This window comes from Choloepus didactylus, chromosome 12 (genome assembly GCF_015220235.1).
Source record: "Choloepus didactylus isolate mChoDid1 chromosome 12, mChoDid1.pri, whole genome shotgun sequence".
In the NCBI taxonomy this organism is placed as follows: Eukaryota; Metazoa; Chordata; class Mammalia; order Pilosa; family Megalonychidae; genus Choloepus; species Choloepus didactylus.
The window spans coordinates 25548189-25575024 of NC_051318.1; the positions used below are offsets into that span (position 1 = coordinate 25548189).

Genomic DNA, 26836 nt, shown 5'->3' on the forward strand with positions numbered 1-26836 from the left:
AAAAAACCTTCAACTATTTGCTTAATTTCTTTCTTTGAATGACCATATATGTTTAAAAGATATTAACAGTATTTATTGAAAATAGATTAAAATTTGGTTATTTATTAATTCAGATTGATCTGACCTGGCTTTTTCAAATTAGTTAAGTTTAGCAAATAGTGGGTTTTGTGAAACTGCAAGCTTTGCCCATATTACGTTGTATTATGTGGGCAAAATTGATTTGTCACATTTCAACTTGAAATTATTCTTATCTTTTAGACTCTGAGCATGATGAATGGAGTCTTGAAATTATTGCAACATCCTGGGGAAAAATGTTATTAGTGATAAGATATAGCCAAGTAATTTGGTTGGGTGGAAAGGAATTAATTTGGGTATATCAAAACATACATGTATTATTAGAAACTTATAAGCTAAAATACTAGAAGAGTCCAGAGGACTCCTGTACATGAGAGAGCTGGTAGTCTCATACCCACATGAGAGAAGCAACACAGACTGTTCTGGGTTAGAAAAGAATTAATTTCAGAAGTATTTATTTTAAAAAAAGTCTAGTGCATAGGATAACATAGGGGAAGAATTTCTTAAAACTCTCCTTTATATTTTAGAAATACACAAGAAATTCTTATTTTCTTACGTCAAAAGTAGCCACAATAATTCATGTGATGTGAGATAATTCATGTGATGGGTGAAGGGAATAAGTTGACCCTGCTTTTTCATTCTCTTTTTAAATATTCTGTGGTTTTCTAGGAAATGCAGTGGCTTGATTGACATAGAAATCTTGATAATAAATGTAAAATATATGTGTGTGTTTAAATAATACTAAAGTCGGTACAATTCAGTCCATAATCATTTGCTTAGTATTTCATACAGTACAAAGTAACTTTGAATACTTTATCACATTTGATCCTTAAAATAATCCTGTCAGGTGAGCAAGGCGGGTATAATCATCCCTTTCTTACAGATAGCAAATCCGATTTTCCAAGTTCAAGTGATTAGTGCTGGAACAAGAACCAAAATCCATTTCTTTCAGTGCCTAGGTTGATAGTTACTGAAAATATAGAAAGCAAGTTTCCCAAAACTCCTTTCGCTAACCCAGATCACAGATACCCTCTTCTGTATATTATTTCCCTGGAATCTTTAATATTTTGTGTTTCCTGATTCATTCATGATAATGTTTAATGAACACCTACTATGTGCCAACTTCTGTGCTAGGTGTTGGGAAAGAAATGTTGAGGAAGGCTGACCATGCTGAGCTGGCAGGCTGAGGTTCTATAGGCAAGTCTGCAGGCATCTCACAAAACTGAATTTTGATAGATAATTGCATTTAATGAATTTTTAAAGGAAAAAGTCAAATGAAAGTTTTTTTTCTTAATTTCCAGCTGGCAGTTGCCCTCAAGGTGAAACCCAAACTCTGTCTTGCATGCCTTTGTATTGTTAATTGTAATTATTATTGTTTGGGTATTTGGGTATTTCTTTTGCATTTTTTCCTATTTATTGTTATCACACACAGAAAAATCCATGACCTAGATTTTGGCATTTCCTGCCTTTTATGAGTTCTAATTTTATGCAGGATACACGCACTTCCACAGATCTTGTCACACTCCCTCATACATCTTCAAGTTAACCATATCCTCAGCTATGGTTACATGAAAACTCTCCAAGGGTGAGTTAATTAGACATTAATTAGTATTTTTCAAATTTACCAATAGTGTGACTATACCGCTTTAAAACTTGGAGTTGTTTGGAAACAATAAAAATCAAACAGCAAATTTTCTTTATGAGAAAAAGATTTATTTTCTCTTTCCAAACTTAGAAAGGAGCTGACCTTTTGCTGTTGTCATTTTGTTGTTGATTACATAGGTTCCTTCAATCTCTCTCCTTCCCCAGAATCTTTAATTTGGGTTATGACATAGAATTTTTTTAAAGATTTCATGGAATTTTTGAGGAAAGAAAAGACACTTGTGCTGGTGAGGAAAGGTGCAGTTTCAGATGCAGGTTCTGAGCAACTCCTAAGCAGCCGGGCCCATAAACATTCAAGCAGTGTCTGCTCCTGGTCCTTTCAGAACAGTCTTCATTTTTAAATTTTTTCTTTTTGATACTTTAATGGAATAAGTAAAAAACAAAAGTCGAAGTCAATGAACTAAACAAAGTAATCAGCAACAGCAATTCGACGTTTAAGTGCCTACCCTCCTGAGACTGGCCCTGCTTTGTAGTCATCAGTCTACACTGGTGTCTGCCGCTTGGACTGCAGCTGCGGGGATTCCCTGCTTCTCCCGGGGTGTCCTTGCTGCTCACCGGAGGCCACCTGGACGCAGCACCTGCTATTAATCCCGGTCGCCCAGACGGGCCCACCCAGGGCAGCTGTGTGGCCGGGTCTGTGCTCGTCAGTTGGCTACTGCAGGTCGTGTGTCGAAACAAAAGCCAGCAAAATGTGGTCCTTGGTTATTTTAGAGGCGGTTTTGGTACCAATGGATTTCTCTCGGCTGTGTGCTTATTAAAGACCCCCCTTCCGGGTCAGCGGGGAGCTCCGACTGGCTTTCACCGCCCACCCACTGCCGTGCGCAAAGTGCGCCACCTTGGCGAAGAAGGCTTCACGCCCGCAGTGTGGCACCTTTTATGGCTAGATTGTTTTTCTGCTTTTAAAGATAACTTTTAAATCTATATACAAGAAGCAGAATGTAAACTATAGGCGGAAGCATTCCTGATTTTGATTTTCCTGAATAGCTGCTCCTATGTTTATAGTCATTAAAATGTTTGCGAGAGAGAATATGCTGTCACCTTCTTTGGAAGCTGTTAAAAATTGGACGGGATTCTTTTTTCCTTCACAATTGGTAAAAGGCAGGAGAATGGATTAAATTATGTTAAAGTATTTGCTTCCTATACACTTGTAGTAGAAATACCTTTAAATAAGTTTTACTGCCAGATATTTAACAATAGTTCCTTAGAGACTCCCTACTATCGTATTTATATATTTTTATGCGTTTTTTGAGATTTAGTTGTTTTGCAATATATGCTATTTCAAAGCAGTCACTTAGAAAACTGAATTTACTTTTTTTTCGCTGTATCATGGTTAGAGTCAAACACTTAGTTTATTTGGATGGAAAAATGCAATCTGAAAAGTATCCACAATTCACATTCTTTATAGGGTCACCTGTCACTTAATAGTTTTAATATTCAGTTTACTAGTTTTATATATCATTCTAATTAAATTTTTAATTCGAATTAAAATTCTTACTTCCCCATAGAGTTTTTTTAGGCCTTATCAAAGTGTGCCCATGCTAGTATGTTCAACAGCACTGAATATTTTAAGAAAAAAGGCTTAGTGCTGCAGGTTACCCGAAGTTTTAATTTGGAAAAAACTTTAGTCTCTCAGCGCCCCCTGGTGGTGGGAAGTCCAGAGTCTATCGAGGTTTTCTTCACAAGCCATTTGTAAAAGCCTATTCACTGTTTATTCCATAAACTGCCTGTAAATTGAAGTAGTCATTTCCTTCCAATTACCTTGTGTCTGGGATTTCTTCCCCAAACAAGGGGATGTTTAGTCAGAGGCGCTATGTGATGGGGAGGATTGGTGTGTATAAAAATATTTCAGGTGGTGGCAGCCATCTGTGAATGGGCTGGGTTGGCAGCACTTTTCCTGCAGGGAAGAAGGTGAGGTCCTGTCAGGGAAAAAAATCACCCTGGGTGAAGGGCTAGTTGGATTCTCAGGGAAACCATGAGAATTTTGACTCTTCACATTTAAATTTGAATAGAGTATAGCGCAGGAGCACAAGTACAAAGCAAGAGGAACATTTGGTTCCATTTTGACGGGAAAAAAGAAAATAAGCTACTGATTAAAGATTAACTGTATGAAGAAATGTATGCACAGGATTTTAGTGAGCAGAACGACTGGACTTTGGGAAGGCATTATAATGTTTTTCTCATTTTCTAATTTGGGAAGCTGACTACTTAGGCAGAGTGACTTCAACTATTTATTCTTTTAAGCAGATTACTGCTTCAGAGTAAGAATTAATGAAAACATTTTAGACTAATTTTTTAGAATGAACATGAGACAAATTATTGAAGAAAACATTTGCTGCTAAAGACCTTTGCTGTGTGATTCTAATTATGTCCTCCATTAATGGCACTCCATTCTAATTAGGCAGAAGTGCCTGGAACTTTTATAGAACCTAAGGATACTTGGACGTATTTAAGGTATTTGCTGTCAGATTTGTTAGCAGTCGAGTTTGTCTATCATTTAGCAGATTTTACTGGACACTTTGCTTTCAGATGGCTTTGGGAAATATTTTTAAATTGTTTGCATGAAGACAACACTTAGTGTTCCTCTGAGTTATTCTTGCAGTGAATAGTAACTCTTCTGAAAATATTTAAAGAACTCTAATTCCTTTCTTTACCTCACAAACTGCAAAATGGATTTTCATAGGGTCAGGAAATATTTATAACTTTATTTCTTTCTATATGTTGAATAATCAAGAAATATTTTTGTGCATCTCTGTAACCATCACTTAGCCAGCTTTGTAATACGTATGATTTGAGCATTTAGCTCTATCAACAAGCATCATGAGCAGTATTAAAATTCATATTAGAATATGCAAACCTAGAATTGTGCCAAAAGTCTTCTTGGGCTCAAATAATTTTTCAATATCAGGACTTCTCCAGCAGAAAATCTATCCTTCAGTACAGAAAATTGGAGAAAGTTCTGTGTGAATTGCTACATTTACAGGTAGTTCTAAACTGATACATCAGCAGCAGGGCATAAGGTAGACCTGATCCACTGGGTTGGGTGGAATTTACCATTTTAAGAATCCTGAGGCTGAAAGTCCAGCATAAAAACTGTCATCCAGACTTGGATATGAAGAGATAAGTTTCCCCTTTAAGCTCGAATTTGCTTGCCCAAACCAATGCCAGGCAGGATGAGTCCAGAAGGCCCCTAGCAATAAAATGGATCCTATATTATATAAAGGTCATGGATTAGGGAGTTGTTTTTGTTTTTTTTTTAAACAAAACAAAATAGCACACATTTCTGCTTCTTCTCATTCTTTGAATTTGTGAAGATGGGGATTGTCCTCAATTCTAGGAACAGTCTCTTAATTTCAGGTATTTCTCTCTCTCTTTCTCTGCCCCCTTCCTTCCCCCCTCTCTCTTTCTCAGCTATGTATAGTTGCAAAAGCTCTTAGTATATCACCACTATGTAAATACCCCTAATTTTGAAATATCAGAGTTTTGAAAAGATTTGTGGCCATGTTTTTTTGTTTGTTTTTGTGCTTGATTATTTTCCTCCTTTGTGCTTTAATATTAAAATATTAAATATAAGAAAAATAGTCATGATTCCATATAGTGGCTAAATGAAACAATCTTCCATATTAAATTTAAATTATTTAAGAAATGTAGTAGATTTTAATTAAGACACATACAGTTTTTCATTAAGAATCCAGTTATATGTCTTATAGCACTAAAGAGAATTAGCATTTATATCCTTAGGAGACCTGGACCCTTTTAGTGTTCTAATTTTATGTTTTACAGAGATGGTCAGATTTTTCCTCTCTCACCTTCTGTGGAACAGTGGCAATGTTTCTGCTAGATGTCAAGTTGAACAGCATGGATGAAGCTCCCAGTGGGGCCCTCATCACAGAGTTTTTCCATGAACCCTTGACACTAATCATAGCCTTCCTATAAGTTTCCCAGCAGCATCAGGATTCAGGAAATGGTCCTGCAGATTGTCTGCTCATTGCCGGGCTCAGTGAATTGGACTAGTGGAGTTTGGAGCTGTGTCCTGTAGTTAACTGTTGACTGTGATCCATTTGAATAATAGCTTCCCCATAGCTGAATGCTTTGTGAGCTTTGGCTCCAAATGTCATTGCTTTCGTTCCCTTGATTATTTGCAGCCTTGCTTGGAAATTGAAATCTCAGGATCCCAGATGACAGAAAGAAACAGCTGATCGAGTGTCATGGCTTGAACATAGCTTTCCCCTTGCTTCTTTAGCCAGTGATGCATCTGTTAACCAGTTTCTTTTTGGTGTTCATAGGGCTTTAGCCTGGGAAAAGGAAACCTTGGATCCCATCCTGCCCAATAGCCTTATTTTAGTACATTTTAAAGTTTTTAGGAAATATACGTGGAATCCTACCTCGTGCTAAGTGTCATGTTATTGGCTAGTTCATCATTCATTCACCAATCTTTATTGAATTTGTAGTTCGTGGGAAACACTTTGAATGAATCAAATGGTATCCCTGCCCTTGATGTACTTACAGCATAGAGGAGGAGACCAAACTGCAGTATATCTATATCACCTTTCTGATTTGTTCTGCTTTCTAATTAAGAGAGCACAGCACATGCTGGGGCTTTACACGCTGCAGGTATCCATGTGAGAAAGGGAAGCCCAGTGCTCTAGCAGTGTTTCTGCTTCTGCTTTTAGTCCATTGTGAAGATCTGTGATTATGTTATTTTAAATTTCCAAAAATTTAAATTTAAAATATGATTAAAAGATAGGCATCACATGTTGACTATTGAAACAGGCTTAATATGGCCTCTGATCTCTATTGAATTCACTGCTTATTCTAGATGTATTTTATGTTAACTTCAGTTAATGTCATTGGTAATTATAATACCTCTGAAATTTAGAGGCTTCCTACTAATTCAACATCGGCCATCCTGTGTTTGTTATTTGTATTTGAATTTCTGGCTTAGATATGAAGGAAGCTCTAATTCTAGCAATTAATATCCTGAATCATGAACTTGTTTCCACATACATTTTAAGATGAAGAGGAAATAATTGGGTATTATAAAAGAAGCTTTTCTTCTCACATTTTGTGGATTTTTAAAAAACATGTCCTTGCTTTTTAGGTAACATACTAAGCAAGAATCTTGTTGTTCCACACATGAAGCCCTATTTCATGCCCAATTTAGAATGACTAGTTTTGATGCAAAGATTATTCATAGCTGTATTCTTTCAGCTTTGTAGACGATGGCATTGTGTTTTTTTCCTCTTCAGATTCTCAATTTCATCATTTGAGAATGCAGCTAAGAAAATCACTTCAGTTTGGTGGTAAATTAACTTTTTTGATTAGTATTCTACATTGCACTGATATTCAAGAATGAAATCACGAAACACAATTGCATCTGAACTTTTCGCATAGTATTTTACAAGTGTCTCTTTTCTATCCTCCATTTTAAAATTTTCATTGCTGTGAGAAACAGTGGTTGTGATTTTCCTTTCTGCCTGGCCTTAATTATTGAGTTACCATGTGCTTTTGGATCTTTCATGGGAAATAAGATGATGAAGGATTCCTATTTCTCAGTTTCTTGAACTCTACACATTCTTCCTGGAACTACAGAGAAGGGCAGTGATGGCTATAGGGTTGTCTGTTGCAGCTGTACAGTCTGGATTGGAAACGACTGTCATGAATAACTTTTGCACGACATGTTCAGCTCTTTGCTCTTCCTACGACCCCACTTGAGATTTACTAAAAGCTGAGAGAGGAATAATTTGGACAGCAAACAGCACATTGCTGTTTGCCAGCTAATTGTATAGCTGTTTGAATGCTTATCCTGTCTGCTCTGCTTGGGTTCCCATAATAACCTTGGACAGAGTACAGGCCATTAGATTATTCATGTGCACTTTTGTCTGAACAAAAGATTAGGAAAGGAAAAATAATATGTGGGGGGCGGTAAGAACCATGTTGACGGAGGAGTCACTTCCTTTTTAGCTACTTAATTTCAAAACTCTTGGGATCTACGGATTGCTTAAGTGTTCCAATGACATTTGGGAAAGAATGTGTTCTTGCGGTTAAAGCAAGAACTGGGAATTCAGATTTCCGTATTCTGTTCTCAAGAGCCTGAAGGGGTCACTCAGTGACATGTGACAAGTCAGTTAAGCATCAGAATCTTAATTTCCCTATCTGTGAAATGGACATAAAAGGGCTGATACCTCAGGCAAACTTAATGTTGGTGAATTGCTTAATATTCTGCTGGGAACCAGTTTGCTCTAGTGACCTAGAAAAAACATGGAATGGGGTGTAAGCTGACTTCATTTCTATTTTTGGCTTTGTGCTGACTCAGTGAGAAACTTGTACAAATCAGATAATCTGGCTCTGGGCTTCAGTGCATTCCATGGTTAAAATGAGAATTTATAAAATCTTATCTTTGCTAGTCTCATAATGATACTGCCAGTATTAAGTACTAAAAATTCTCCGCCAAATGTACTAGAAAACTTTTATGTTGATGTATCTTTCACATGTCCTTCCTATCTCATATTAGGTTATTTAGGGATAGAAAATTCAAAGTTTAATTTTGTAGCCAGATGTTTACATTTCAGTACTTTTACATTTAGGGGAGAATTTTCCTACATCAGAATAAAAGATGAGAGATAGATATGACGACTGCCTGCAACGTACCTCCTTATCAGTATTTTCTGCAGTTGTTTCCTGTTGCCGTTATTTTAGGTTAAGAATGAATATATTTAACTGGCTCTTCATTTTAGTAAGTCTTGGCCTGAGGGTGTTTTTTTCTCCCAGCTATCTCAAGGCCTTAAGGAGAGAGAGCCAACATTCCATGTCAAATCCTATGCCGAGGCTTCCCAGTGTATTAGCATCTGTTCTTTCTGGTAGATTCCCTGGATGCTACTGTTCCAAGCAAGCATGCCAAATTGTAGAATTTAATTTTCTTAAATCTATTTGCTATTTTATTATATCCTCTAGAATTTGAAATGATCTCTTCCATATTTATTCAAATGCTGTTTCTAGACTCCTGACTTAACACTTCGAATTATGTGTAAAACTCTGTGTTGGCACAGTGGCTGCAGAACTACATTTTTGCATTTATTAATATGCAATATGTGGTAAATTCATCAGCAATTGCCAGGACTGGCTGAAATGTTTTGGAAAGAAAGATGACTTTGAAAGAACTTGCTCTATATTATTTCAATTATATGACTATGAAAAATTTTTAACTAACTCTTGATAATGTGCTATTTAGGGAGTAAATTTATATGTAATGTATAACTTGTCAGTTTAATTTTACTTTGAACTAACATAAGGTGGAGAAAAGTATTGAACAGTAGGTAATCCAGCCTGTAATATCTGAAGTGCCATTTGCTTTTAAGTGACCTAATAGGGGTTATTTAATCTACTTAAAAAATAGGTTTTCTTGATTTTTTTTGTCGTGATTATGAGTAATTTTATATCGGCAGCCTCAACCATGCAGTCTCACTGAAATATCACTTCATCAGGTTACTGGCTTCCTTAGGCCTATAGAATAAATATTTCCAGGGTAAAATATTAACTCCTCGTTGCTCCATGTTCTTGTCCCAGTTGCATTTCCTCTTGCTAGTCTGCTGTACTCACATGCCCTAAATATCCATCGTCTTCTATTTGCTGTCATCTGTCCTGTATTTCCTAATACTTTTTCCCTCCTTTTCACACATATGCTTTGCATTCATCCTTGAAGGGCCAGCTTAAGACTCAGAATTCTGCAGTCTTTCTGACTATTCTTTTCCACGTTCGAATATATTGTAGTCCTTGTTATGTTGGTCATGTATTTGTACCTTTAATAATATTCTTTATTTTTTTTAAGTAATGTTTCTTATTTTTTTTTTTTACTCCACACAGACGGAGACTGTAATTAAAATTTGATCCTATCTTTGCAAAAAAACTTTTCAAAGCCTATCATCAGACTGCTGATTACACAGGAAGGTCTTAGCATCTTGTGCTGAAATTCACACTGTGAATTCTGTTTGCCCATACCTGCTAAAGGTCTCTAAGGGCAACAACTTGACCTTGATCATCTCTTCACAAAATCTCAGCACTGTGACTATTTGATAACAAGTGGATTCCATTAATTGAATAAAATTATAATGAATTCAGTGGGGAAAACCTCCAATTTTCATTTTATTTAGCATTTAGTATATATGAAATATTGGGCTGGGTGTCATATATGAATATTCCCTGCCTTCCAAGAACTTAAAGTAGAGTCAACAAAAACCATCTGGATAGGAATTCATCTGTAGTATCTTTTTTCAGTCACTCACTATAGACTTAAGCAGTGCTGGATGATACTTAGAAAGGTCGATTACTGATTTATTTCCTCTTATTTTTTTTTAACCTGCCTTCTGCTTCATGCTGACCTATTTTTCTGCTCTGTAGGGAGAAAGAGGCCTGCCAGGGTTACAAGGTGTCATTGGGTTTCCCGGGATGCAAGGGCCTGAAGGACCTCATGGGCCACCAGGACAAAAGGTGAGATTAACTATAATTTTTTTCTGGGGGGTGGTGGGGAGCAGATTTGTGAATTTAAAATCATCTACATGTTTGCAATAATGATTGACCATAATGTCATTTCTATTTTGTTCCAGGGTGATACCGGAGAACCAGGACTGCCAGGAACAAAAGGGACACGAGTGAGTACAGTTGGTGCTTACAGTTGACAATGAATGTGGGTGGGGTCAGATAACAGTGATGCTTCAAGAGCAGATGGGCACTTCCCGCCTTCTCCCTCCTTCCAGACAACCATGAGTGGGCCCAGGCTTCTTTTCCTCTCCCCGTCTAGGGCCCTTTACCCTCTGCCTCTCCTCCACAGAGCTCAAGTAACAGGTGGAGTGGGAATGAGGCCTTAACATCAGCAGTTTCCTTACTTCAATTCCTATGAGCAGTGCTGTGAGTAAGCAGTGCTGGCTGTGTTCTCCCATGAGTTCTTCCCCAAGGACTTTTTAGAGAACTATTTTAGTTGGGGGAGGGGGCAGTGATAGGTGTACAAATGATTAAAGAAAGATGATTTCATTTACTGTGAAAAGCGCTAATATTTTCCCCGCTGAAGTTGCTCTTCCTTGCTCACACCCTCTTTACTTTCTTTGCTACCCGCATTCCTGGGAAATGGAGAGATGAAGACCTTGGCAAGCACATTTTGAAAATAGAAAAACATTTGTAAGAAAAACTTTGATTCTGTGATTGTTGTATAGTTAAAAAGGAAGTGGAAGCCAAGCTTGAGTGTGCATTTGTTGGCACTCCCCTGGCTTCTTCAGGGACTGGAAGAGTAAATAACTTTGTCATCATCCGTCTGTGGGGGAGAAGCTCTAGAGCAGCCGAGTTCCCCTGGCCTCTGTATTTTGAATAAAATTATTCTATTTCCGGAGGAAGCGGTACTGTTCAACAAGAAATAACATTTGACTCCCCCCCCCGCCATGCACTGATTTATTCCATAACCTCTTCTTCTTTTGAGATTTTAATGTGAATTTTATGTTCATTTTCTGTTAGCCTAGAAATGATAAAGGATGAGTTGAGGTCAGAGTTCTCTTGTGTGTGTGCAGTTTTGATTTTAGTAGTCCTTAATAGTCAGCTTCCGATGCAGCGTTGCTGCAGAACACCCTGGGATCTGCCTCACCGGGTGGACTCTCACCTACCTGGCTCTGTGCTGAATGTCCTCTCTGCTCAGGGCCTGTCAGAGTGATGATCTGAATGCCAGGCCTTAGGGTTTGACTCCATGAGCAAGGGGCATGCAGCGGAAGGGGATGAGGTGCCCACGCACTCAGTTTAAACTCTTTCATTTCCATTCCCACAGGGACCACCAGGTGCATCTGGTTACCCTGGAAACCCAGGACTTCCTGTATGTATATAAAATGCACTCTGCTTCCTTTGTGAGACATTTTATATGAGTAATGTCACTATCAGGTGATTTCCTATTTTGAGGACTTTTCACTTTGTTAATTACAGGGTATTCCTGGCCAAGATGGTCCTCCAGGTCCTCCAGGTATCCCAGGATGCAATGGGACAAAGGTAAATTCAGAACCAAGACTTTCACCCTTTGGGTAACTTTGTAAGTTAAGGAGTCAGGTAAAGTTATTCTGCTACCTTAGTTTTATTTTTTATAACTGGAAAGTTACTTCTATTAAAACTTTATTTGATGATGAGATACAGTTTTCCCATATTGAATGTTTAGGAAAGATGTAATCATGTCTTTCTTCTTAGAAAGTTTTATCCTGAAATTGCTTTTATTTTCTTACTGATATGAATCAATTGCTAAATCATGTAAGAAAATACTGTTATTAATTATTGACCCTATTAATTACACAATCAAATATATTTCTTCTCTCATGAAGTAGCACCCAGGAATATAGCCTGTAACAAACTATTTTTTAGGAAATGATTTTTAACCAAAATGTGAAAGTTCTTTGATGGATGGGAAAGTGTAACTTCTGAAGGCGATTGGAATGATGTTACATTTGCTGTCCATAGCATAAGTGAATGACTGTCCCCTGTCCCCTTTAGGGTGAAAGAGGACCTCTTGGGCCTCCTGGTTTGCCTGGATTTGCTGGAAATCCCGTGAGTATAGGGTTGTTTAAGTCAGAATTTCTTTCTTTGGTCATAATTTCTCTCTTCCCATTCCATTTTCAGTGTTCCTTTTTTTTGTTGTTTTTTGGTCACCTACATCTTAATGATGTTTTGAGGCAAAAATACTAATGCCAACCTTTCGTTTTCTAGGGACCCCCAGGGTTGCCAGGAATGAAGGTACATTTTACTTTATTGTTTGATTATTTTGTTACATATCCCTTTTATTATATTATATTTACTCTGAATAGTTTCATTCAAATACGGCTGCTTTTTGTGTTGCCTGTAACTCAAGTCACTATATGATAAATTCAGTAATACCAGAGGGGAAAAAACAAAACCCATTGCCTCAGTTTAGATACTTGGTGCCAGGCACCTTCCCTTCAGAGCCAGTCCATGCCAGGGTGTCCAGAGGTGGGGCCTGACCTCGGTTTTGCCCGGGACATGTACCCCACGTGTCGTACGGGCGCCACAAAGACAGCACATCCAAATCAGAAGCTGCCAGCCTCCTCCCCCACCCAACCCCCAACTGCTCCTGCTCTTTTATGCTTTGGCACCCAAGCCAGAAATCTTTCCTTCTCCCTCTCCTTCCCTCCCTCCCCCCCTCCTTTTTCTTCTTTATTTTTCTTTCTTCCTTTTCTCTCTCCCATCTACTATTTCAATCCTTCCCTCCCTCCTCTTTCTTTTCTCTTTCTTTCCTTCCTTCTTTCTTTCATTTGAGATTCTTGTTTCTTTTTCTACTCCCCAATTCCACATCCAATGAATCATAAAGTCTTACTACTTTCACATCCATTTTTTTCCCCAAATGTATCATGCTCACCACTGCCCTGCCACCTCTCACAGCAGCCAGTAGATGCTTCGTACACGTTTGTTCAATGAGTAAATGAAGGAGGGACTCCATCACGTGCTCAGCTCTGTCCGGCCACTATAGCTCTCTTCACTGTGTGCTGGAAAGGAAAGAGAACCTCTCGTAAGGCTTTTAGTCCATAGCCTTTAAGAGTCTTTCCCAGCCAGGGCAACGGTGTCTCAGGCCCAGCTGCTCAATCAACATGATCTCAAGTTGTGCACCCTCTGTCATGTGCCTGCTGTGCCTTGGTGAAGTTCAGGGAGTGTGGAGCATTTGGGCCTTTGGCTGAGCCATGCAAAGGAAGCCTACAGTTTTCTGTAGCTACACTAGAGACAAAAATTTATCTCAGTGAGTTTGAGTGTTCATGAGTCCCTGAGTTTCCAATACCTAAGAAATAATATCCTCATAATGTGTCTTTTCTGGGAAAACCATACTGATTTGAGAGCAGCTTGTGGCCATGCAGTCTTTCTACCAGAGACGGGGGCCTTTATCTAGGACTTCGTGTCTACATGGGACAGTCACGTGGGGTTTCTTTTACCTTCAGTCCTGGTTGCAGCCAAACTGACTGTGGAGCAGTTGACACTGGTCAGTAGGACAGCCGTAATGAATAGGGCAGATACCCCAGGCTGTTTATTTCAAGTTTAGACAGAGTCTAAATCCTAGACCTTGGGATAGTCCCATACAGTAATTGATGCCTATTATTCAATGAGTTTTGTTTCTTTACATGAATCTGAATATTGATGACTTTATTTTATTTTTTCATCCCCTAGGGAGATCCAGGTGAAATTCTTGGCCATGTGCCTGGGATGCTGTTGAAAGGCGAAAGAGGGTTTCCTGGGCCCCCAGGAACACCAGTAAGCATTTGTTAAATAATTAAAAGCATATGCAGAGTCACCTCCTACTTTGCATTTTAATTCTTTTCTTTCTTAATAAATTATAGGGTCTGCCAGGATTGCCAGGGTTACAAGGTCCTGTTGGCCCCCCGGGATTTATCGGACCACCAGTAAGTTTGGGGGGACATCTCTCTGAGGCAGTCATTCAAAGAACAACCTATATTGGGGCATGCAAATTAATAATTTAATGAAAAATGTTGCTTAATTTGGATTTGGGGGAATGAGCTTCTTTCTTAGGAAGATGTTTGGCTGGCATCTATGGTCTACATATTCCCAGAGCTGTGTGAGGAAGGATAACAGAAGCATTACATGGTGATGCTGTATGCAAAGACATTTCAAAAATAAATAAATTCATAAATTTGGGTCCTAACTGGATTCCAATGTTATGAATGGCCTGAAGAAGCTGAGCTCAAAAGTAGGCAAAGCGGTCTCTGCCTGGGTGATTTTATCACGTGGTACAGGAGAAGAACTTCTAGAAATACAATTAAACCAGAGTTCTGTCTCTATTAGGGGTTGCAGAAGCAGACAGGCAGCAGCAAAGAAGTTGCTTCACATTTCATTTGGTATAAGAACTTTGCAAACTGAGCCCAGAGGTTAACTTCCCAGGAGATTCTGTTTGTTCTATTATATTGGCCTATTCACAGCTAAGAATTCTCAATAGAAAAGTGTCATCTCCTCCACACTTGCACATTTTTGAGAGCACAGGAATGTTAATATTAGCAAGATTCAGTTAATCTATACAATACCATGTTAACTAACAATGAATACTATAAATTAGATTGCCATACTCAAGAGTCTTCTGACTTACCCTTTTAATTTGATATTTTTTTGTAAAATTCAGCAATTCTTCTATCCCTTCATGTAAATGTAGTCTCATTTGCATTCTTGTAAATAAAGGGACTTATTTTTATGAGTAAAGAATGACTAGTATTTTTTTTTCCTTTTTAAAATGATTATCAAAAGCATTCTGAAATTTTCTTGCAACCACTGGAAGTTATTTGATTTCATTACAGCATCCTTGCTTGAAGAAACCATTCAATTTTTTAAGATAAGCAATTATATCTAAAATGGACAGCTATTATTCCTAAATTAGAAACTCCAGGGATTTCATCTTGACTGCATTTGAATTTCCTCTGCCTTATAAGGCCTCAGAAATATGGATTAAGACCCAGCCTGATTCAGTTGGGCCACACCTTAACTACAAATAACATTATCAAAAGATCCTATTTGCACATGAATTTACACCTGCAGGAATTTGGATTATCATTAAGAATATGCCTTTCATCAGGGCACATAATTCAATCTACATAATTATAAATCATTTTAATTAAAATGCTCTCTCTTACAGGGTCCCCCAGGCCCTCCTGGCCCTCCAGGTGAAAAGGTAAAGTTATTTTAGTTGTCTTTTTTGGATTAATATAAGACTATTGTGAAATTGTCATAATTCATTCTTTAAGTTCCTATATAAAGCTTTGGAAAATTATAATTAATTCTAACTATATTTGTCTATCTATGCATCCATCTATCTAGTCTATCCAACAATTATCTAGCTATTGATTTATTTATAGATTATCTATCTATCATCTATCATCTTTCCTTCCATCGATCCATAATCATTGCTTTGGAGTCACTGATTAGTCTCTTTGTTTTCTAAGGCCAGAGTTTAAAAAATTTTTTTAAAGTTATTGTAGAATTCTTTATCACTAATACTTTTAAAAACTTTTTTAATAGAAATTGAATACAACATGATCACAACTTTCTTGAAAATTTTGAGCTTATTATGAGACACAGTTATTGCCTGAAATCCTTTTATGTGAGGTTTGTGGGATGATTTTGGACAAAGTAGATGACTCTAATAATGAAAATCTGATATTTAATCAACAGGGGCAGATGGGCTTAAGTTTTCAAGGGCCAAAAGGTGATAAGGTGAGTTCACATTGCTTTGGAGTGTTTTCATGTTTAAAATCACAGTTCTAACATGATAGAATAGCCACCTCTGGATTTACTTTTGGATCCCGATAACCATAGTTACTCTCCTCCACATGTTCTTGAGTTTATTAGTGTTTGCCTGAAAATGCACAGCTAGAATTTATTAAAGTGCTCTGTTGTGGTCTGACCAGCAGAGAATACAATGAGGCCATTAATCCCAGTTATCTGTATTTAGTATTCAATCAAAGTATCCTGAGGCAGTGATAAAGCCAGACATAAATTTTATTATCAAAGAGACAATTTAGGACTGGAATATTAATAGTGTAACTATATTAAACCCTGCTGTGATGAAGACCATCATAATGACAATTAGGATATAACACAATTGGCATTTGGTTCGGGTTTTCCACCCAGCCTCTTTTCTCGAATAGGAGAAGTCAGAGTCCTTATGGGCATGGGTGGAAGTGAACCAGAGAGGGAGGAAGGGCACAGACCGGTGTCTCTGGATCATACCAATGAAATGGGCACTCAGTGGAGGATTTTTGGAATTCTTGCAGCCAGTCTACCGGAAGGTCTGCCTTGATCTCCATTGATATTTTAAGTCGATGTCAATGGTTACCACCAGGTGGCACCAAATGCAGCTGGGACCCGAACGGATTTGTGTTGTATGGTTGGTCACTGCCTTCCATCCCCAATTTTTGGCACAGTCTTTTCTTAAAGTTCACAGTAAAGTGACACTGCAATTTATACACTTGAAATTTTTGGCCCTCACTTATTGCATTATTGCTGGATTTCAGAGTCCTTCCTATTGCTACCGGCAATTATGATGCTTGAGGAACAATACGCTTATGGTCTTCCTGTTCTTGTTTTACTAAAAATGTCTCCTTTCTTCCCAAGAAGTATTAGGTAGTCTTTGTCCTTTTCCTTCATGCCATCAAAATACAATAGTAAAATGTGTGCATGTGTATTATATGTATATATGTATAAATCTAATATGTATGTATTATATATATACATATACATGGAATGAATGTATATAGTGTCTCTATATAATATACTTTGTATAATATAATGTGTATATTAGCATAATGTGTATACCTAATGTATGTAATGTATATTAACAATTAAAATAATATGTACTATAATTTTTATATATTAATATATATATGGCTTTAGATATTTGGTACACCATCTTCCTACTGAAATTTAATTTTCTGCTAGGCAAGGATAGAGTAGAATAGAATGGAGTATAATTACATCTTAAAAATAGATGTTTTATTTCAGGCTTTTTCCCCTCTGCAATTTTTCTTCTCCGGGTAGTTATTTCTATGCCTGATTAATTCCTACTTTTTTTATCTACAGGGTGAGCAAGGGGTCAGTGGGCCTCCAGGAGTACCAGGACAAGCTCAAGTTAAGGAAAAAGGAGAGTACGCCACCAAGGGGGAAAAGGTATGAACAGGTCTTCTCCAGTGAATACTGTCTTCCTAATTTTGGACAAGTTCTGAAGTACAAAGATAAACCAGGTCAAAACACAGGTCTTCCAGCTACATTCAACCTTGACCTGGAGAGCAGATTTGTAGATTTTCCATCCCATAAGTATGAGCATCTTTGAGAGTGGAGGCTGCTGGAAACTGATTTGAGGCTGACTCACCTAAGTAGGGCTTCTTAGGTGGACTTAACTTGGGGATGGCTCAGGGTCTGCAGTAAGGGGACCACCTGAAGAGTATAAGAGAGGTTACAGCCATCATGAATCAAGCCTAATTGTAGCGGCCTGTCTTTAAGCCATAACCCAGTCAATGTTAGGAATTGAATATTTTAGACTTGTATTAGTTTCTTTGTTAATATATCAGAAAAGTTTTTGTTCCCTTTTGCATGGGAATGTAGCATATAAAACTTGATATAACTGTTAGACAGTACTGATCCCTCTCTTTTTTAAAAAACTCTTTTAGGGTGAAAAAGGTGAACCTGGGTTCCAGGTAAGAACAAAATTCTTGTTTATCATTATTATTTTTATGTGAAAGACCATAATGTATTGGATTTAACTTGCAAATTAATTTCACCTTAAATGTAGTATTTATCTAACATGATATTTTACCTAAATATGCTAATGTATCTAACTCTTTCTCTTTTTGCTCTCTTAAGGGAATGCCAGGGTTTGGAGAGAAAGGTGAACCCGGAAAACCAGGTCCCCGAGTAAGTGCTTTCAAAAGTCCTTTTATTCCTTATTATAAAATAACTTTTCTTTCATTCCTAGAATCTCATGGTCCCAGAAACAGTAGACTGGAAAAGGCTTCTAGGATATCTCTTTCACCTCCAGGAACACTTTTCTGAAATCGTTGTTGGCAGAAATATAGAGCTATCATCTTTTGAAAGATCTCCTGGGAAGATTTATGCCCTTAATAGTCAGATGACCTCAGACCAAGGATGAGGCCACCTGGGGTAAGAGGGAGGCCCCTTGAAGCAGCTCCCCATCAGCCGTGTCACCACTTAAGATACCAGTTGGATGGGCTCAGGAGCAATGGGTTGGCCTTTGCTTGGACTGGATCAGGAGCAGGTGGTTGGCCTTCGCTGCTCCCATTACTGAGAGCACCAGAGCCAGCCCTGAGATCCCACCCAGCGAATAAGTCTTTGTGGGCTCATCGACAGCCAAGGGCAAGAGATACTAAGATGCTTCTCGCTTTACCTAGACTGGTGACATGAAAAGTACCTGGCACCTTGTATTAGCTTCCAGTTGCCTGAGACATTAAGGTTTCCACCCTGAAATAACATCTGGAAACCTCCATTAAAATAAGTCATTTGCATATTAGCTACCAGATACTGACTTGCCAATAGGAAGACTTCTCCAGTATTAACTATACCACTGAAAATGTTATGGACCTCTTAGAAGGCTTTGTAACTAATCAGACTCTATTTTAAAAAAGATCTTAAAGTCCTTTTCTATTGCTCTTTTTTGTAATTGGTCATTGCTTAATATATTACATACAATTGTCCAAGTATTGTCAGCTGAAACCAAGAGCCCTTGTTTTACCCTGCTTGTAGTTTCATAAGAAAGGTGACATATTAACTTGCATTTGAGTCACCTTGGTGGTATATTTATTATTATTATTATTATTTATAAAATACTAAAGGTTAAATCTTTACCATACAGGGAAAACCTGGAAAAGATGGTGAAAAAGGAGAAAAAGGGAGTCTGGTAAGTGATCTGCAATCTGTAAAAACAACCAAGCTGTCACCTTTCCTAGCATATGATTGTCATTGCTTTTTCTTCTGATCTATTTTAGGGTTTTCCAGGTGATTCAGGATTTCCAGGACTGCCTGGTCGAGATGGTATGAAGGTAAATGGTGACACTATATTGAGGTTTTACCTTCATTTTGTAGTCCAACCGGAAGCTTGTTCTTTATTGTCCCCCTTAGAATAAAAGATTATGGACTCAAAGAAAAAATTATTTATGCTCTATAAGGGTAATAAAAATAGCATTATTTAGTGGTTTTACTTGTGTGCATGAATTTTCCAAGGTAAATACATAAAATGTTCCACTCATTCATGCTTTTATGTCTTTTTATAGTAGATTAATTTTTCCCCGATTATAAAACAACCAAAAATGCAGAATAATATAATGAAGAAAATAAAGCTTATCTATTATTCTATTTCCCACTCAGAAATGGTCAGAGTTAACATTTTCCTATGTGCACACATTTACATATACTTTTTAAAAATAGGATTGTGCAGTCATATTGCTTCTTCACTTAATGAGAGCATGGATATATTTTGATGTCAATAAATTTAGTTCTACATTCACATTTGTAATCCCCATGCTTTTTATTGCATAGCATTTATTTCCAAATTTTCACTATTACAAACATTTTTGTTCACTTATCAGATTATTGCCCTATCATAAATTGCCCAAAGTGGAATTGCTGGGTCAATGGTTAGACTTTTGGGGAGTTGTGCTGTATGCCATCACATTGCTCCTAGAAAGGCACTTCCACCAACCTTTCATTTGGCAGATGGTTGTTTTCAAACTTTAAAAAAGATTTATGAGTTTAAGAGGCAGGAAAAAACTCATTTCATTTTTCTCTTTAAAGCATGCAACTAGAGGATATAAATCTCTACTAAAATTAGAAATAATTTTGAAGTAGTCATCACTGACAGTGAGTGAAAAACTAGGGAGAGAATCTCAAGTTTATTTACTAGGATGAGGACAAAAGGAAAAGTCCTTTACTAATAATGCAATTTTCTGAGAAAGTAAAATTCTGTAGATTTTAAAAGGTAAGTGTGTTTAGAATATTTACTAAAATATTTTAAGTCCTGTAGATATTCCTAAGATCTCTTCTCATTTTCAAATAAGGAATATTAAAACTTCTAAACTGGTTTAATGACTCAGTTTAAAACCTTGGTTTAACAGGAAAAATACACATTTATGGAACAATGTCTGTATCTTTGGACATTTTAAAGTATTATTTTGATGTTTATATAAGAACATTAGATATAAAAGGGTTAATTTCTTTAAGTTTTTCATCAAGTATGGATTAAATTAAGCTTCAAAGGGATCAGAATTTATTTGCGCATGTTCATTATTAAGGCTGCCTTTTAAGGGGAAAGAGAATACCTTAGATAGGCATATATAATGGCTTCCAAAGCAAATTTAGAAATTTTACACCCAAAGCATCAAATGAAATGATTTCTATAAGAAAATATATTTAGACAACATAAGCTTTCATATCATTTTATTTCATTTCTTTTTTTTTCCCATTTCACTGAAAAACCACAGTCTACCAATTCAACTTCTATAAAAATATGATTCTATTGAAGTTCTTTGAGGGAGCATGAAATCCACAGACCAAATATTGTGAACTCTTTTTGTAAAGTGGTTAATTAGCTTCCAATTTCTGATTTGTAGAAGTCTTAATTTCCATACATCATATTTGTGCAAAGCAAAATGAAACATATTCCTTTTTATTCTAATAGTCCCGTAGCACTTTCGGTTAATCAGACACAAGAGATACCAAGGAGAGGAAAATTATTTTATTGTATGGTGTGCACATTTCTATTTTTCCAGAAAAAGGAAAGTCTAATCCTGCTTTGTCCAGGACGATCTTAATAGTGAAAATATACAAGTTCAGTTATTTTTTTTTTTTTCTTTCGTAGGGAGAAAAAGGCGAAGCAGGTCCTCCAGGACCCCCTGGAATTGTGAGTAAAAGTAGCGTTTGTTGGTCTGTGCGAGTTTTTGAAATGAAGAAAAGAAACAAAATGGGGCTAAATTGTTACATATGACACATGCTCGATAACATTTCCTAGAATTTCATCTTTATGTGAAACCGGATGCGTATCATTGAAATAATAATTTTATATTTTGTACTGTATGGAGTTTGATATTTACTTTTTATTTCATTTTGATCCTTTCTGCCTTAAGAATCCTTAAGCCACTGAAAATGAAAAGATTTGTATCTGGAGAAGAATAATAGCAACACACTTTGCAACTTTTTTTTTTGAAAAATAGTCCATTAAAGAATGTTTTAATAAGAGAAACAGCCTGCATTTGAACAGACATGATTTGACTATTCTTGTAAGACAACTTTTATTTTTGCAAATAGCACTCTACTCCTTTCCATGTTTTTACCTTCTTGCAATCAATGATGTAACATTTTTTTCTTCTTAAAAATAACTATTCTTGTTTGCAAGTTAGTTTCCAATGATCATTTCAACATCCTGTCAGAGTGATGTGCCGTAACTGTTTTAACCATTGGCCCCAAATCCTTTTTGAAACAATGAATATGTTACCATAGATACTGTGGCAATGAAAATGTTTGTACATGCAATTTTTTGTGTATATATGGGGGATGTTTGAAAAATTTTCCTCAGACTGCGTTATCAAGAATAAGATTATTGGACTAAAGTATTGAACCTTCTTAATGCTTTGAATACTTCCATGTATTTTTGTGGTTCTGTGTTCCAGATTTGTGGTGCCATGTGAATATTCTACTTTAACTTTAACCTCATCAGCACAGAGTGCTAATAGTTTTATAATATCTGCTAATTTAATTGATGCCCATTAGACAGTATGTGATATTTGAGTTTGTTGTTTTCTTTGAATTTCAGTCATTTAGAATTTGAGTGAACTAGTTTGCTGCTTGTTAATGAGGCTGCTTGTTAAGGAAGCTCCCACTTTGGGCCATTTTTTTAAAAAAATAAATTAATTAAAAAAAAAAACAAAAACCCAAAACTCCTCTGATAAAAAATCTTGAATGCTCCTGTTTTTTATTGCCTAAAGGAATTTAAGAGAAGTCGTAAAGCTTTAAAGTAAAATATTCATCTTATGGCTTATATGTACATTTAGAGAACTCCAAACCTAAATTGCAAAATTAATAGTACTGTAACGTTAACTCACTGGAGTGATATGAAAGGTGCGACCAGGCGAATTATTATGAAGGGAAGCAGAACTGCTGCAAATTTCTCTTCAGGAAGGACAGTATACAATATTCCCTTCATATATTTTCAAGACTATTTTTCTTCTTCTTTTTCTTCTTCTTTCACTTTCACATTTCTTGAAATAATAAAAAATGTGTTAGGTTTCTTCTTCTATACTGCTCTGCAGCTTCCCTCCACGCCTGTGTCACATGGTTGCTCTTCCTTTCTTCTTTAATTTAGGTTATAGGCACTGGACCGTTGGGAGAAAAAGGAGAAAGGGGCCACCCAGGAACTCCAGGGTTGAAAGGAGAGCCAGGCCCCAAAGGTAAGTTTCTTCCCTTCCTCTCTCCTTCCCTTACTCTTTCCCTCCCTCTGTCCCTTCCTTTCCATTCTCTTCCCTTTCCTCCCCTCCCCTTCCCTTCCATCCTCTCCCCTCCCCTCTCCTCCCCTCCCCTTCTCCTTTCTCTCTCTCTCTACCTTCCTTCTCTTTCTCAATCTCTCTTTTTCTTTTCTTTCATTCTTTCTTTTTTTTCCATTTTGACCTCCTCTCATTCACATATTGAAAGCATCTGTGCACGTCACACAACTCTGATGACAAAGTCTGAAATTCAAGTTTCTACTTCAGTGTCACCTTGGGTATCAAGGAGCTTTACTCCTCTGACTTCGTAGCTTTGGAGCACAACAGTTCCACAAAGGATGCTCGGATGGTTCGAGCACAATTTTCTGTGTTCCCCTCCAGCATGGATACTCGTGGAGCACAGCCAGCAAGATTTTTAGCAAAGAAGTCTAAAGTGTAAATAAACAGTGAGCTCTTCTCAGTGTATCCAACTTTCTCTTTTAAGGTTTCCCAGGAATACAAGGCCAACCAGGTCCTCCAGGTAAAAACACTTGACTGATTTTAAAAATATTGTGTACCTTTGTGGTTTATATCCTGAACATACTTATGTACATTAGATATTTGTGTAAAATAGCTAGCAATATTTTTGCACATTTTTCTAACCATGAAAGCAAGATTAATCCTAGATAAGTGTCTGTTTTATATTTTGTAAGTTAGTGATTATCATGTAATTCATAAGTAGTTCTCTCTCATCAAGTCAGAACTCCTCCCCTGGTCTTAAGTCTCCATGATCTAACTCACACTGTTCCATTTCAGTCTTGTTTCCACGGAAGATGTCCTGACTTTCCCCAGGTTCCCCTCTTTTCAGTGCAAGCTCACTCATTCCAGCTGAGCGTCTTTGCTCACACTTTCCCCTTCTCCCACCTGCCTTCGTTTCTCACCTGAGCACCAGACTCCAGGGTGAGACCTTACACTGCTCTAGTCGACGCTCATCTGGCTCTTCACAGGAGTCCTGTGTCACTCAGCATACATTTATTCCGTGATTGTTTCACACATGCTAATTTTTCATTTTCTGGTGGATTTTATATTCCATAGGCTAGAAGTTGTGTTTCTGTGTGTGTGTGTGTGAATGTATGTGTAGTTTCTCCCCAGTTCTTAGAGTAGATATGGTAAGCACTCTTATATAAACTCTCAAGTGCCCTAGAATTTGCGGTACAACCGAGTGCTCACATTCCTTTGTTTTAAGTTCTCCCAGGGCCTCTCATCACTTTTTGCCTAACCAGACAACATACCCCTCCACACACACACCCACTCATCTCTCCTCCCCCATCGGAGGTTTGTACCAGTAATGACTCAAGGCAAACTCTTTCATCTTTTCCTTCTTCCCCTCCTGCTTACTAAAACATTTTGGACCGACCCTAAATCCATCCCTTTTCTTTCTTTTCACCCACTTTCCTCTCTTTGATTATAAAAATTACTGGATGTTTCTGTCTTTCTAGTGACCATGCCACTCCAGTTCTCCTCTTAGCATATGCCATATTTACTTTCTATAATTATTAAAATTCCACTGAAATTGCACTGGTAGAGGTCTTCTTGACTTCTCCCTTGCCAAAACCACCGTTCTCTTTTCAATCCATGTTTGCATCCTCTGCTTTCTATTTGATTGATTGCTCTCTTCATCTCAACACATTATCTGCCCTCGACAACTTAGGCTCTGAATTGTTCGACTGGCCTCCTGTCTATATTTTTTCTTTCTAGCAGAGGTACTTTATCTCTTCATCTACTTAGTAAATGGCTAAAACCCATATCGACTGACTTCTTTCTGCTCCACATTATGCTTGTGGGTTTATCAATTTTAAATGTTCTCACCAATGATTCAAGTTAAATATTTTAGTATCTGTTCATCTTTCTTCACAACTCCCATCTTTTATTTCCTTCTCTCCACAATGTATTTTTACTTTTTTCTTTCCTCCGCTTTGTTCTTTGTTCTTGTCAAGTCTTCCGCATCTTACTTCCCTCATCTGTCCTTTTTTTCATCCTCTCTATTTTCCCAGCCAGATGCTGGGTCCAGATTTTGGCATTTTCTTCACTAGCACTAACTTTTACTTGTGACCCCTTGAGCCATTCTCTCCTTTTATATCAAATATCTTCTCAACTACCACAGGACCATTTTATCTTACCCTTTAAGAATGTACGCTGGTTAAAATTGACTTTATGTCTTCAGACCTAGATTGCCAAACTTGACGTTGAACCTTTCCAGAGTACCTGACTTAATTTTTCTGCTGTTTCCTCTGGATTGCCAGCCTGCTTACCATCTCCTTTTGCCTTATTTAATGACATGACTTATACCCTTACTGTCTAAGTAGAGATGGACTATACCCTCTATCACCTTTTTATTTGTATATTAGGAATACTGTATCACTGACTGAATTCACAGATTGTAATGTCTACATAATGGGTCCTTTTTCCTTAAAGTTAATTTGTAGGAAGCATTTGACAGTCAGCATTTATTTGGTAAGAAGCATGCCAATTTAATTTGCTTTTACTTGTCTAGAGTAGTTCCCCATTCAGTGATAGTCCACTAGTCATTTTACCATAAGCAGAGTTAACCAACTTAGATGAGTGTGTGCTGTAGATATTAAAGTTTGTGTTGTGATCACTTACATGGGATTTTGCTCTGGTTTAAGGCTACCCTGTACCAGGACAGCCTGGTGCTCCTGGCTTCCCTGGTGAAAGAGGAGAAAAAGGTGAACAGGGATTTCCAGGCTTGTCTTTGCCTGGACCAAGTGGAAGGGATGGGCTCCAAGGCCCTCCTGGACCCCCTGGACCCCCTGGGCAGCCAGGCTATACAAGTAAGTTCCCTCTGGGATTATTTCCCATGGTGTCCAACTGGAGACAGGCTGCATGGCCAATCCAGGCTGGGTACTATGTCAACTCTCCTGAGTTAGGGTGTATGATGAGAGGCTCAAAGGTCCATTGTTTATTAATTATTTATATTCCACTTGGGTATCTCTGTAGAATTAATCATGCTTAAAATAATGAAAGAGTAAAAATTTTAAAATAAAAACAAACTGGTTTAAAGGAGTAAGAAACATGTTAACCAGTCCTGAGTTTCCTGGGATCTAAGGTGAAAAGGTAAATAAGTTGAGTTCTTTATGGTTCTCATTGAAAACAGAAGGCATTCTAGTTTCTCCAGATACAACTAAAACTAAGACTGAAAACAAGGAGTAAATGAGTGCACGAGTACAGAGTACATGGCATACATGATAACAACAAATAAACCTGAATGACTCTTCACATGTATTTTTCTTACATTAACCATCCACAAAAGCTGAGAGCATAAAATTAAACTCTTGCTCAGTTAAAGTGGTTCTGCAATCCCAAAGTAATAACAAAACAGAGCATCAGAAAACTTAGGATTTAAATTAACAAGTCTAATTGGAGTTACTAGATCTCCAAAGCAGGCCTTTGGAACCTACTGGATCACAACCAATTTGTGTATTGTAGAGTGCCTAACGTGCTCAACTCTCTGTTATTGATTAAAGAGAGAGCCATGTGCATTAAGTACCATATAAGATTTATTTGCTTGAATTCGCAAACATCTTTAGTAAAGGGAGTTCTCATGGATAAGGTTACTTATGGGGGCTTATAATGCACTAAATCGAATAATTGATTCCAGATTTGAAACTTCACTGGGAAAGGACCCCGATGAATTTCCTTTAACTTGTTGGTATTGGGCAGGGAAAATGGACCAACCATAGGTGACTATGGAACTTCCTCCTCTACTATCATGGTTTTATGAAATGTGGAGAATGAAGATGAGATACTGAAGAAAACCTACAGAAACTGGATCCAAAACTAGTTTTTCTCTATGTTTGAGAGAAGACTGTAAGCATCTCAAGGGTCTTTCAGTTACTTATTCATTAAACAAATATTTCAGTGCCTACTTTATGCTAGGCACTGTTCTAGGAGACACAGTGGTGACTAAACACATTAAAAAAAATACTATTCTCATTGAACATGTACTCTAAGAGGGAAGAAAGACAAACCAAATAAGAAGTAAACTACGTGGTATGGAGGAGATGGTAAGTGCTAAGGATAAAAACAGAGCAAGT

At 37.3% G+C, this 26836-nt stretch overlaps 1 protein-coding gene across 1 annotated transcript in view; it reads left to right on the top strand.

Moving 5' to 3' along the window:
- Positions 1–26836, top strand: part of COL4A1 (collagen type IV alpha 1 chain) — a 169097-nt gene that overhangs the window by 95110 nt on the left and 47151 nt on the right. The window contains exons 3-21 of the mRNA XM_037799949.1: positions 10132–10221; positions 10338–10382; positions 11540–11584; positions 11692–11754; positions 12247–12300; positions 12460–12486; positions 13924–14007; positions 14094–14156; positions 15395–15430; positions 15931–15972; positions 17338–17424; positions 17925–17951; positions 18118–18168; positions 19124–19168; positions 19257–19310; positions 21125–21166; positions 22625–22709; positions 23227–23262; positions 25409–25573. Of these exons, the coding sequence (XP_037655877.1) occupies positions 10132–10221; positions 10338–10382; positions 11540–11584; positions 11692–11754; positions 12247–12300; positions 12460–12486; positions 13924–14007; positions 14094–14156; positions 15395–15430; positions 15931–15972; positions 17338–17424; positions 17925–17951; positions 18118–18168; positions 19124–19168; positions 19257–19310; positions 21125–21166; positions 22625–22709; positions 23227–23262; positions 25409–25573 (1141 nt within the window). The remainder of the gene's footprint in view (positions 1–10131; positions 10222–10337; positions 10383–11539; positions 11585–11691; positions 11755–12246; positions 12301–12459; positions 12487–13923; positions 14008–14093; positions 14157–15394; positions 15431–15930; positions 15973–17337; positions 17425–17924; positions 17952–18117; positions 18169–19123; positions 19169–19256; positions 19311–21124; positions 21167–22624; positions 22710–23226; positions 23263–25408; positions 25574–26836) is intronic.